Source organism: Tursiops truncatus, chromosome 17 (assembly GCF_011762595.2).
Source record: "Tursiops truncatus isolate mTurTru1 chromosome 17, mTurTru1.mat.Y, whole genome shotgun sequence".
NCBI lineage: Eukaryota > Metazoa > Chordata > Mammalia > Artiodactyla > Delphinidae > Tursiops > Tursiops truncatus.
In genome coordinates, this window is record NC_047050.1 from 12,377,786 (window position 1) to 12,389,823 (window position 12,038).

Below are 12,038 nucleotides of genomic sequence, written 5' to 3' on the forward strand. Positions count from 1 at the left end.
GCCTCGGGCCCAGTCTGAGCTCCGGCACCTTCCAGGCCGGCGCCGAGCCGAGGCGGGAACGCGGCCTCCTTTCTGTGAGGAACTGTGGAGTGTGCCGCCTCGAGGCGCTCACCTTTCACTCTACCACAAGGTAAATGTCTCCCGCTGCCCTAACTACTTAAAGCGTAGTCCCTCCACCCTCGGGATTCCGTGACCAGTTTACTGAGCCGCCCAGAGATAAACTGCACTTAGCTCGAGCGCGCCCACTGTCTGTGGTACCTTAGGAAGTTCCCCCAGTCGCGGTCGCTTCTCCCCGAGGTTCCGGCGCCTCACCCGTCCCCCAGGGGCCCCCGCTTTGTTTCTCTATTTGGACGGATTTGGAGTTTCCCTGCGGGGAACTCGCCTGAAGTGTTTAGCCCTCGTGGCCCCCCCGGGGAGCGGGGCCGGCGGCTGTGCGGGGAGGGGCTCTCTCCGGCCTCCTTGAGAAAAGGGGGCGCTGCCCCGCGAGGCCCGTTCCCAGCCGCCCAGGAAGCCTGGGCCCTGGACGCCCCCCGACCCTCTGTGGCTTCCGCCCGTTTGGACCCATCGCCTTCAGAGGTGAAGTCTGAGCGGACGCCCCGTATTTCCCAGCGACGTGATTAGTCCATCCTTGAAAACAGTGCCTGCGTGGGGAAGAGCAGGACGTTAAAACACCTTCTTTGCGGTCAAGACTGAATATCGAATTTAAAATAGCATTAATGAAACCGCTCTTGTATACCTGACATAATTTCATCCTTTACCATAGACTTTAAAATTGGAGCTACCGACTAGTGCATAGTAATGGTGGCACTTATTGTATTTGAGTGTAGAATTCCACACACTTTAAGTATACTAGTGAATCAAAAGAATCCTCAGGTTTTCATCTCAATTCCCATTCAGTAACTGTAGTTCGATTTACACTTTAGAAAGAAGCACACCAAAATACTATTGGTTCAAAAAAGGATTACTTTCTTTTGGTGAATGAGAAGGCACACCTTTATTTCCCCTGTGAATTGTATGTAATGAGGAATAAAGCAGTTGGAAAGCACTGTTTCGGATTCTATAAAGAAGCAAATCAAACAAGAACTCAAAAGGTTCTTCTTATATAATGAGATGCCATAAAGCTACAAACCACAAAGGATGATGTTGCCTAGTAATACTATAAAGGTAAAGAGTCACACGTTTCAGATCGCTTAAGGCTGAATTTACTGGTGTTTTACAAACACATTTTCTTTTACTTTTGAGTTATGAAGAAGGTGAGGTTCACATACATCATTTTTTGTCAGCAAGCTTTCAGATTCCTTCAAAGAGAGATTCCTGTATTGACAGAGAAAAAACAAAACAAAACAGCGTTTAAATTATTTTAAAAATGAAAGTTATCCACAACAGGTAGCAAACATATATAATCTAGGACACAATAACAATAGTGAGGGCTAATGATTAGTTACTAAACTGTGCATCTTCTCAGGCTTGAAAGGAAGCAGAAACAAAGATTTTTTCCCCCTGAGGAAGGGAAGAATGTGGAAAATCTATGAGTTGGGAGCGATGTGGAAATAAGAATACTGGAGGGAAGGTGGGCCGACTAGGGTAGGCAAATTAGGTGCTCAGGGCTCCTTATGTTTTGCACCCTGGCACCTCACACACCTCACCCTAGCCTAGCCTGCTAGAGTCTCCTGCTGCTTTAGGAGGTGGGGTGGAGGTGCAGGCACAGCAGAGGCACTTCACTGCTAACAATGCCTGGCCAGTTGCCTGCTGAGTTGCCCAACAGTCAAGTTCCAAAGAAAGGACTGAGGTAACAAGACCAGCCACTGCAGGCCACCCCCCTTGTCCTATCTACTGCCACTCTAAGCAGCATCTCCGAATCCTCTGATGACTCTAGAGTAGTCCTAATTCCTGCAAGAAACCAGTATTTGCAATTAAATTCAAAATGGAAGATGAAAATCTTCAAATTTTCCACATTACATAAATTAGTAACAGGTACCTTATTTAGCACTTCTTAAGTGCTAAGTGCTTTACAAAAAGCACTTTATTTTCTCATTTTGTCTTTACAAAAACCCTTTGAGGACTTTACATTTACAGTTGAGAAAAATAAAGCTCAGAGGGTTGAAGTAACTTGTCCAAGGTCACATAGATAGTAAGTGGCAGAGACAGGAGTCAAGCCAGGCAGATTGACCCTAACACTTGTGCTTTTTACCATACTATTCTATTTACTATTTGTAGGGTGTTTCATTATTTGCAAAACATTTTTTTTGTATCTGCTATCTCAATAACTTGACTCCCTATGACCAATCCAAATACTATTTTTATAGTATGTCTTTCTTTGGAGTTCTTGTCTAATCTGGTTTTAGAGTGCCGTAGATTTTATTTCACTGAGCGTGATGTAGGTCTTAAAATCATACTTATCTTTTTTCTAAATGTGTCAAATAGTTTGGCATCTTATCTTTATATTGTAAAATAATCACACATACCAGTGAAGAAAATATATTGTTTTGTTATATATCTATATCAATGGGTTTTATAGAGTTGGTGCTTTTTTTCACCTGTCAACTACTTCCCTCATTGTTTAATTAAGGTATAATTTACAGACTTAAATTCACTCTTTTGAGTGTATAGTTCAGCAGTTTTGAAAAACACTAACAGTCATGTAACTGCTACCACAATAAAGATATGCAACATTTCATCACCCCCCCAAAATTCCCTTGTGTTGACCCTTTGTAGTCAACCCCAGGTCCTCAGCAACTACCGATATTTTCTCTCTATAGTTTTGCCTTTGCCAGAATGTCATGGAATCATACAGTGTGTAGCCTTTTAAGTCTGTCTTCTTTATTTTATTTTTTTTAACATCTTTATTGGAGTATAATTGCTTTATACTGTTGTGTTAGTTGCTCCTGTATAACAAAGTGAATCAGCTATACGTATACATATATCCCCATATCCTCTCCCTCTGCGTCTCCCTCCCACCCTCCCTATCCCACCCCTCTAGGTGGTCACAAAGCGCCGAGCTGATCTCCCTGAAGTCTGGCTTCTTTTGCTTAGCATAATGCTTTTGAGGTCCATCCATGTTGTGTCATGTATTGCTAGTTCATTCCTTTTTAATACTGAGTAGTAGTATTCCATTGGATGGATGTACCACAGTTTGTTTATCCATTCCCTAGTTGAGAGACCTTTGGGTTGTTTCCAATTTTCGGTGATTATGAGTAAGCCACTGAAAACATTAGGGCTCAGATTTTTGTGTGAGTATAGGTTTTCATTCCACCTGGGGAAATACCTAGGAGTGGGACTGCTGAATGTGGTGTGTGTTTAACTTTGTGAGAATATGTCAAACTATTTTCCAAATTGGCTGAAATATTTTTTGCATTCCCACCAGTAGTGTGTGAGAGTTCCAGTTGCTCCATATCCTTGCTAGCATTACTTGATTTTTTTCTTCTTATTCACTTTAATGGACATTTTTAAAGAAAAAGACTTGATCCAATATTTAAAACATTTTAAAAATCAGATGATTTCACAATCTAGATATCTTGCTTGCTAGCTAGTCTCATTTCTCACCTTCAACATGTCTGCCTGGCTATACTGTTTTGGAGCTGAGTAGCTGCAGGCTGCAGTTGCCTTTAGTTGGACATGTGCTCTCCAGTTTACCTCAGTCACATTCTCACCTGCTTCCCTTACTTTATCTGCCTGTACTTGAGGGTGTTTTTGAGACCCCCTTGCAGTGTAGTTAAGAGCTTGGCTTTTGCAGTCAATGACCTGGATACAAGTCCCAGCTCTGCCTCACGGCAATCCTGTGACTTTGGGCCCCTCTGACTGGGCTTCTGCAACACTCATTTTCCCCATGTATAAAATGGGGCTGATAGTATTCTTATCTCAAAGGGTCCTACTGTGTTTTATAATTTGTTTGGGTAATGAAGACTAAGCTTTCAAAGTAGACATTTTAAAATGGAAAATAACTAATACAATTTTTATAACTTAGATCTTACATAACTCTTGTTCACAGAGTAAGCCATTGACAGAGTTGAGACTAGAAGTCACAAAAGTGAGCTTACACTGTTCTAAAGAAACACTGTGTCGCTCACCACTATTGCTTTTTTTTGAGGGAGGTGGGGGTTGTCCTAATTTCAAAGGGTTCTTTGAGAACTGCAAACCAGAATCTTAATGTTATATCTATGTTACTGATACATAAATTTATTTTGCATATAAAAGTTAATTAGAGGTTAGGTTGAATACAGCAAAACTGAAGACATTTAGAGCTTTGCAGATGAGTTTATATAAGATCATTCCAGAGTTTTCATGACTAAAAGTCTTATCTAAGTTTTAAAAAATTCTTCTTGAAGCACATAGGAGATCTGTTGTTACAACTGTTCAAACATAACCTTAACAGTGGTAAAAACAAATTATTTGTACTGTTTTTAAAGGTCATTTTTTAACTCAAAGAAACATAATGCTTCCATATTCTAACTAAAGGTAGTAGGTATTTTATAAATAGTTAAATAACATACAGTGAACATTTCCTATGAATTATGGGTCCCAGGGATTCACATTCCTTAAAGGTATCTGAAGCTAAGGACATTCTAACCCATATAGAAAGTTATTATTTTTACATTAAGAAAAGAGATGGATTGACTCTATTGACATCGCTTAGGCTTGAAAGATAGTTAATCAAGTAACAGTTTTCTTTTTTCGTTGTACAGTGCTGTATTCTCAGTGGATCTTATTTACAATATATAACTGCATTTAATGTCTATTTTTAAATTACTAAGGCTCAAGTACCTCCTAGCATGTTTGAAAAGAGAGGAAACATCTGTCAGAAGTATTTACTGTGACAAACATAGAAAGAAGCAATATGTGCACATTTTTTGTTTAATACATATGTTATTTTTAATTGAACAGTGAAGGCATTTGTTCAGAATCAGCCTTTAAATAAAAAATAGTGTTGAACTAATCTTTAATTAAAGTGTACGTTGATAGTATCAAGTTCAGTTTGAGGGTCAAAAGCAACGTCAATGAGTCTGACTTTTTCCTCCCTGTAGGGAAAGCAGGCTTGTGTAAATATACATGAGCACAGACTGCATGCATTTATAAAGGAGGTGGAAAACATTCCCCTGTCATTGGACAGATTTTGCTTCACTGTGTTCCACATAGGATACAGGCACAGCTTTCAGTGTGTAAACCGTAAAGGAGTGTGGGGCACATACTTCTGGCGTTTTGGAAGAAGCCTCTAAGCTCCTTTCCACCTCTAAACAGGCTCCCCACCTCGAATCTTAAATATAGACTGTAGGGGACTCTTCTGCTGATGCCAGCTCATTATCCTCCTTCACGTAATTAAGGGAAGGAATTGGTTTAATCAACATTTTTAGAAACTAAAAATCTGTTCTTTACGTTTGGGCCGCATATTTTGTTTTTAATACTTTACTAACCTTCTAATTTTATCCTCATTGTCTCTTAGCCTTACACTAAATTAGTAAAATGTTAGCAATAGGCATACCCTAACAATCTATTATCAAGAGCTTAATGAAATTCCGTAATATATTTGGTCATCTTTTATTAAAGAGAGGTAGAACTGATATTCCCATTTAATAAGATTTAGATCATTTGTGATACCAAAACAATATTTTGGCATGTCCTCAATGAAAATGTTACATGAGGAAATAAAAAATATTTAAAAGAAAATGTTTATGTAATACTTTTTCGCATTATAAAACTTAGGAATCAGGATTGAACATAATAAACTTCACTGATAGTGGCAGAAGCAGGGCATTCTTTATATTATTCTCACAGGAACCCCTCTATTCTGCTGGTTTCTTTAGGGTAGCCTATCTTAGCAGTACTTAGCAGTTAAAAATGCATTTAGCTCTGTGTTTAGTGTTCCTAGTTAGGAAAATGAGCATATAGTGATTTGTCAGTGCAGTCCAAGTGACTAGAGTTTTGCTTGGGGCTATAGAATATGTGGTATGTGCCATAGCTCGCCACTGATCTAACAGTGTGTGTGGCAATGTACAGATTTACCAATATTGTTTTCTGAGGCTCTGTTCATTTTTATTATTTTCTTTTCCACCTTGATGATATACTAGCAAGACCTTTCAAAATGCTTGGCAAAGAAACAAGACTCAAGAACGCTGTTGTGGAATTGACGTGATTTATGTAAATCTTTAAGAAACTAGGGCTTCCCTGGTGGCGCAGTGGTTGAGAGTCCGCCTGCCGATGCAGGGGACACGGGTTCGTGCCCCGGTCCGGGAAGATCCGGCATACCGCGGAGTGGCTGGGCCCGTGAGCCATGGCCGCTGAGCCTGCGCGTCCGGAGCCTGTGCTCCGCAACGGGAGAGGCCACAACAGTGAGAGGCCCGCATACCGCAAAAAAAAAAAAAGGAAACTGTTGGGGTGCTATGAACAAACTGGCTATGGTTTTGATGGCAGTGATAATGGACATAATCAGTAAGGCAAATTCTCAGACAGCCTCTGTTTTTTATGTGTGTGAATGGAGAGGAGGCAAGACCAAAACTAGGACTCCTTATATATCCTATTGCCTCTCCCCAGATAAAGCGTTTTCCAGACTCATAGGACTCTCTCTCCCTTAAGCCTCTCCTGGCAAGCCTAAGCCACTCTTCAGGGAATGGGGGTAGGGTAGTGCAGCACTGTTGTTCATGGGTCTTCTTCAGGAGGGCTCCATTAAGGAATGCTAAATCACCATCCCTTGACTGGACCCTGCAGAGAGGGTCTCGTGACAAACCCACGTGATCTTCATCAGGCAGTTCTGGAAAAAGGAAATCTATTCCAGAGTACATCCACTGGCTCTGATTGCTTTCTCAATGAAATACACTATTGCCCTTTATTATATTGTAGTGACTACTATGGTATGATTGGAAAGATCAATAGAGCAATCATTGTATTGATTATAAATGAAGAAAAGTTGAATGGATAATTTGTAGGATGTATGAGGATCTGGTTTATAACGCCCATAGCATTTATCACAGTGTATAGTAGCGGTATCACATTTGACTCTCACACTAACTTGTTGCAAGATCTTTGAGATCAGGACTATCTCATTTGAGTTTTTATTATATTGAGTATTGTCTGGCATATAGCAGGTGGCTGTTAGTTTTATGAATAAAGGAAGTTATTTTCTGGTATGATTTATCTTTACATCAGAGAAATAACATCTTTTTTAAAGATTAAAAAAAGCAATTTTCTTCTCATTAGGAGACTCAGAGCTGATTCATAATGAGCTAAATTATGTATATACTCAAGGTTTAGAATAGTGATTCTTAAACTATTTTTTGGATCATAAATCTCTTTGAGAATCTAATGAAACTTCTAATGTATCCTTCAGGGACACCAGATTAAGAACCTTTGGTTTGGAGAAGTGGTGAAAGTAGCCTATCTCTGCAGTGCTCTGACTTCTCCTCCTTTCTGCCACCAGATGCCCTGCTGTAGCCATCTACTCACTAATGGACCACCCATTATCATCTGGGCCTTGGGCTCCTTTGATATGATCCCTGCTCATTCAGACATCTTTACATGCTGCTTCTGGGACTTTCCTGAGTCACCTGCCCTACCTCAGTAGGTGTATCTAGTCTGTGACTCCCAGCTGTTCCTGAATCAACCCTTCCACTGCAACTTTATGACTGTTTGGGCCGATGAACAATAAACTCTTTTTTTTTGGTGCTTGGTCAAGAAGAATTGAGAACAGAGAACGAGGAGACAGACGGAGGGGCTCTCTTCCTCTGTGCTGTTGACAGTGAGGGTGTCCCATCATCCCCCCAAAAGATAAATCACACACAAAAATATTTGAAAGAACCTACCCCATGTCTTCAATAATTTTAGGGTTATCTTCTTGGGAGCTTTCTGGAGATGCATTTCCATTTGCAAGGCATCTTTGTGTATCAGAGAAAAAAACTAATTTTGGCTTACCCATCTGTGGGTAATAAACAGGAACTATGTGATACATTGTTTCAAAGTTACCTGTAACATACAAAGAATTAAAAGCATTCTGCTTTGAAACTAATAACTAAATTGCAAACACGGCATAGAAAAGCATTAGACTATCTAAAATTATGTTTTATGAAATGGAATTAGATGAGGTTATATAGATCCACAGCAAAACCAATAAAAAATTAATATCCAAGATAAAAATATCACAGACTTTCATACATGAGAACCTACACAGCAAAATTTATGGTCAACTCTCAGAGACAAAATGGGTATACCAACATTAATATAAATATTAACTGCCCTTGCATTTTGCTGTTATGAGTTTATTTTTTCAGTGTGTTTAACCTCTAGGGAGTAGATTAGTCAATTATAGTTTTTGTAATATGTTCATACCTTTATTTCCAAACTTAACATTCCACATCATTTCCCTGTTTAAAGATCCTCCTTCCTTTCCAGCAATGATTTCCTTTCAAGTGGAGACTGCCTTATTTGCCTCTAATTCCCAGGGCCTAGCATAGTCTTGGGCACATCTAAGATGCTCAACAAATGTTTATTAAATGACTAAATGAATATTTCCATCAAAGCACTACAAAAATAAATGCTGAATAAAACAAAACCAGTTCAACCAAAAAAAAAAATGCTGAAGGGCATTCAGATATTTTGAATTTTGTTAAAGTGTTTGACTTTGCTTCTAATTTTGAGCTATATAGTTGTGTGACTATATTTAAGACAAGATTGTTTTATTGTAACATCCTTGAAGTCTGAGGTAATTTTACCATATAGAGCTCCAAATTTATAGGGCTACCAAAAATATGTAGTCAGGAAATACAAAGATGACTATCTTCCTAAGAATTCCTGTTCACTTATAATGTATTTGGTTGTACAGAGGTATCTTTAAATGGTTCGTCTTAGCTCTTCTAAAGACCTGAAGGTATATTGTAGATTTAAAAATATACACAGTATATCTTCTAGACTTTAAGTCATTCTTTCCATTTCTCCTGAATGGCAATAACAGACACTTTACATAAAGACTATAGTGTAAGCTATTGGCCACATACCTAAGGACAGAGTTATTGCGTGTTAAATACGTGTATCCAGGGATATCACAGGTTGTAAGCCTGGGAAGCTCAGAACTGTACCATTTGTTTGGATGGGGTTGGCAAATATGTGTAGGTGGTGAGGAAGAAGGACATCTATAGATGGCCAAGAGAGGATAACTGAGTACTCCTGAGGAAAACTCACATAATTTCTATTACAGCTAGTCAGCTTTCAATTTCAGTTTAATTTTAATTTAATTGACCTTACAGTCTATTTTTCAATATAGTAAATCATATAATCTATTTGAATACTTTTTTTTTTTGTTTTTTTTTAGCCATACGCGGGCCTCTCACTGTTGTGGCCTCTCCCGTTGCGGAGCACAGGCTCCGGACGCGCAGGCTCAGCGGCCATGGCTCACAGGCCTAGCCACTCCGCGGCATGTGGGATCTTCCCAGACCGGGGCACGAACCCGTATCCCCTGCATTGGCAGGTGGACTCTCAACCACTGCGCCACCAGGGAAGCCCCTATTTGAATACTTTTAAAATTTCAAAGTTCTTTCATAATATAGTCTCATTTTTCTCCCTAGTTCCTTTTTTGTTTATAAAAATTATATGTTTACATATCACATATTTACACATTTGCAGATTTTTCTAAATTCCCACTAAACTGAAGTGAATTTCTACGTAGAGCAGACATTATTATCGTTGGGTCCAAGCATGATTCAGCCAGTCATCAGTAGAGTGGTCACTAGAAGCCAAAGCTGTTTGATGAAGTCAGATAACTGATTAATCACTGTCTCCCTGCTATCTTTGTGACCTTAGACAAGTTATTTCATCTTTCTAAAAGTCAGCTTTCTCAGCTGCAAAATGGATGTAATAATTATCTTTTCCACAAGTTAAAATGATTAAAGCAGTAGTGCGCATAAATATCTGAAATGTTTGGCACAATAAATATTAGCTCTCTTTTCTTCCCTTGCCCCCTCTTCTTGGCTTCCTAGACTGGAGTGCTTTCCATTTTAAATTATTAATGATTATCATGATAGCAACTACAACAAGGTATGAAATGATGCTTCTGTACTATATAACATTCTGTATGGCTTTTAAAAAAAATTGTGGTAGAAACACTTAACATGAAATCTACCCTGTTTATTTTTTAAGTGTACAATAAATACATTATTGTTGACTCTAGGTGCAACTTTGTACAGCAGACCTCTAGAGTTTATTCATCTTGCTTGACTGAAACTTTATGCCTGTTGATTAGTAACTCCCCATTTCTCCCACCACCGGTAGCCCTGGGCAGCCACCATTCCACTCTTTGATTCTATGAATTAGACTATTTTAGATACCTCATATATGTGGAATTATGCAATATTTGTCCTTCTGTGACTGGCTTATTTCATTCAGCATAATGTCCTCAAGGTTCATCCACATTGTTTCATATTACAGAATTTCCCTTTTTTAAGGCTGAATAGTATTCCATTGTTTGTATATACCTTATTTTCTTTATCCACTCATCTGTCAGTGGACATTTAGGTTTCTACATCTTGGTTATTGTGAATAGTACTGCAGTGAACATAGGAGGGTTAACGTGTCTTCAAGATCCTGATTTCAGTTCTTTTGGATAAATAGTGAGAAGTGGGATTGCTGGATCATACGGTTATTCTATTTTAAAATACTGAGGCACTGCCATACTGTTTTTCACATTGGTTGCACCATTTTGCATTCCCACCGACAGTGTGCAAGGGTTCCAATTTTATCCATGTCCTCACCAACATTTTTTTTTGTCATTTGATAATAGCCATCCTGACAGGTATAAGGAAGTATCTCATTGTGTTTTTTTTTTAAATATTTATTTATTTATTTGGCTTTGCTGCGTCTTAGTTGTGGCATGCGGGATCTTTGATCTTCGTTGTGGCGTGCAGGATTTTTAGTTGCGGCATGCAAGATGTTTTTTTTAGTTGCAGCATGTGAACTCTTAGTTGTGGCACGTGGGATCTAGTTCCCTGACCAGGGATTGAACCCAGGCCCCCTGCATTGGGAGTACAGAGTCTTAGCCACTGGACCACTAGGGAAGTCCCATCATTGTGTTTTTGATTTGACTTTCCCTGTTGATTAGTGACATTGAGCATTTAAAAAATATACCTGTTGGCCATTTGTAGGTCTTCTTTGGAGATACGTCTATTGGAAATGCTGTTGGGAAAATGGCGCCAATTAACTTGCTTGACAAAGTGTTGCCACAAACCTTCAATTTGTATAAAATGCATTATCTGTGAAGCGCAATAAAGTAAAGCACAATAAAACAATAAAACAAGGTGTGCCTGAAATCACTTTATTTATTTATTGAAATATAGTTGATGTACAATATCTTGCTAGCTTCAGGAGTACCATGTAGTAATTTGACATTTGTATCATTGTGAAATGATGACCACCATAAGCCTAGTAACCATATGTCCTTGTGCAAAGTTATTATAATATTGTTGACCATATTCTTTGTGTTGTATATTACGTCCCTGTGGCTTATTCATTTTATAACTGGAGGTTTACCTCTTAATCCCCTTCACCTTTTTCATCCCGCTTCCCCGGCAACCACTGCTTCTCTGTTTCTATGAATCTGTTTTTGTTTTGTTTTCTTTGTTTCGTTTTTTCAATTCCACATATAAGTGAGATCATTCAGTGTTGGTCTTTCTCTTTCTGACTTATTTTACTTAGCATAATACCCTCTATATCCATCCATGTTGTCACAAATGGTAAGATTTTATTTTTATTTTTAATGGCTGAGTAATATTCCATTGTATATATCACAAATCTTCTCTATCCGTTCCTCTATTGAAGGATACTTAGGTTGCTTCCATATCTTGGTTATTGTAAATAATGCTGCAGTGGACATTGGTGTGTGTATATCTTTTTGAATTAATGTTTTTGTTTCCTTTGGGTAGATACCCAGAAGTGAAATTGCTAGATCATATGACAGTTCTATTTTTAATTTTTTGAGGAACTTCTGTACTGTTTACCATGATGGCTGCACCAATTTACAATTGCACCAGCAGTGCACCAGGGTTTCCTTTTCTCCACATCCTTGC

The 12,038-nt window shown here is 38.8% G+C and overlaps 2 protein-coding genes across 5 annotated transcripts in view; one reads left to right on the top strand and one right to left on the bottom strand.

The window, feature by feature from the left end:
• Positions 1-4: 4 nt before the first annotated feature.
• Positions 5-12,038, top strand: part of CSPP1 (centrosome and spindle pole associated protein 1) — a 191,875-nt gene continuing 179,841 nt past the window's right edge. For 2 of the 3 annotated variants that reach the window (XM_033842688.2, XM_073794471.1), the window contains exon 1: positions 5-130. The gene's annotated coding sequence lies outside the window, so the exon portion shown is untranslated. The remainder of the gene's footprint in view (positions 131-12,038) is intronic. The other variant, XM_033842685.2, reaches the window with a different exon arrangement.
• PPP1R42 (protein phosphatase 1 regulatory subunit 42) overlaps positions 1,116-12,038 on the bottom strand; it is a 49,090-nt gene continuing 38,167 nt past the window's right edge. Inside the window, exons 8-9 of one of the 2 annotated variants that reach the window (XM_073794475.1) lie at positions 7,791-7,950; positions 1,116-1,314 (exon numbers count right to left, since the gene is read on the bottom strand). In XM_073794475.1, the coding sequence (XP_073650576.1) occupies positions 1,203-1,314; positions 7,791-7,950 (272 nt within the window). In that variant the 3' untranslated portion in view covers positions 1,116-1,202. The remainder of the gene's footprint in view (positions 1,315-7,790; positions 7,951-12,038) is intronic. The other variant, XM_019925226.3, reaches the window with a different exon arrangement.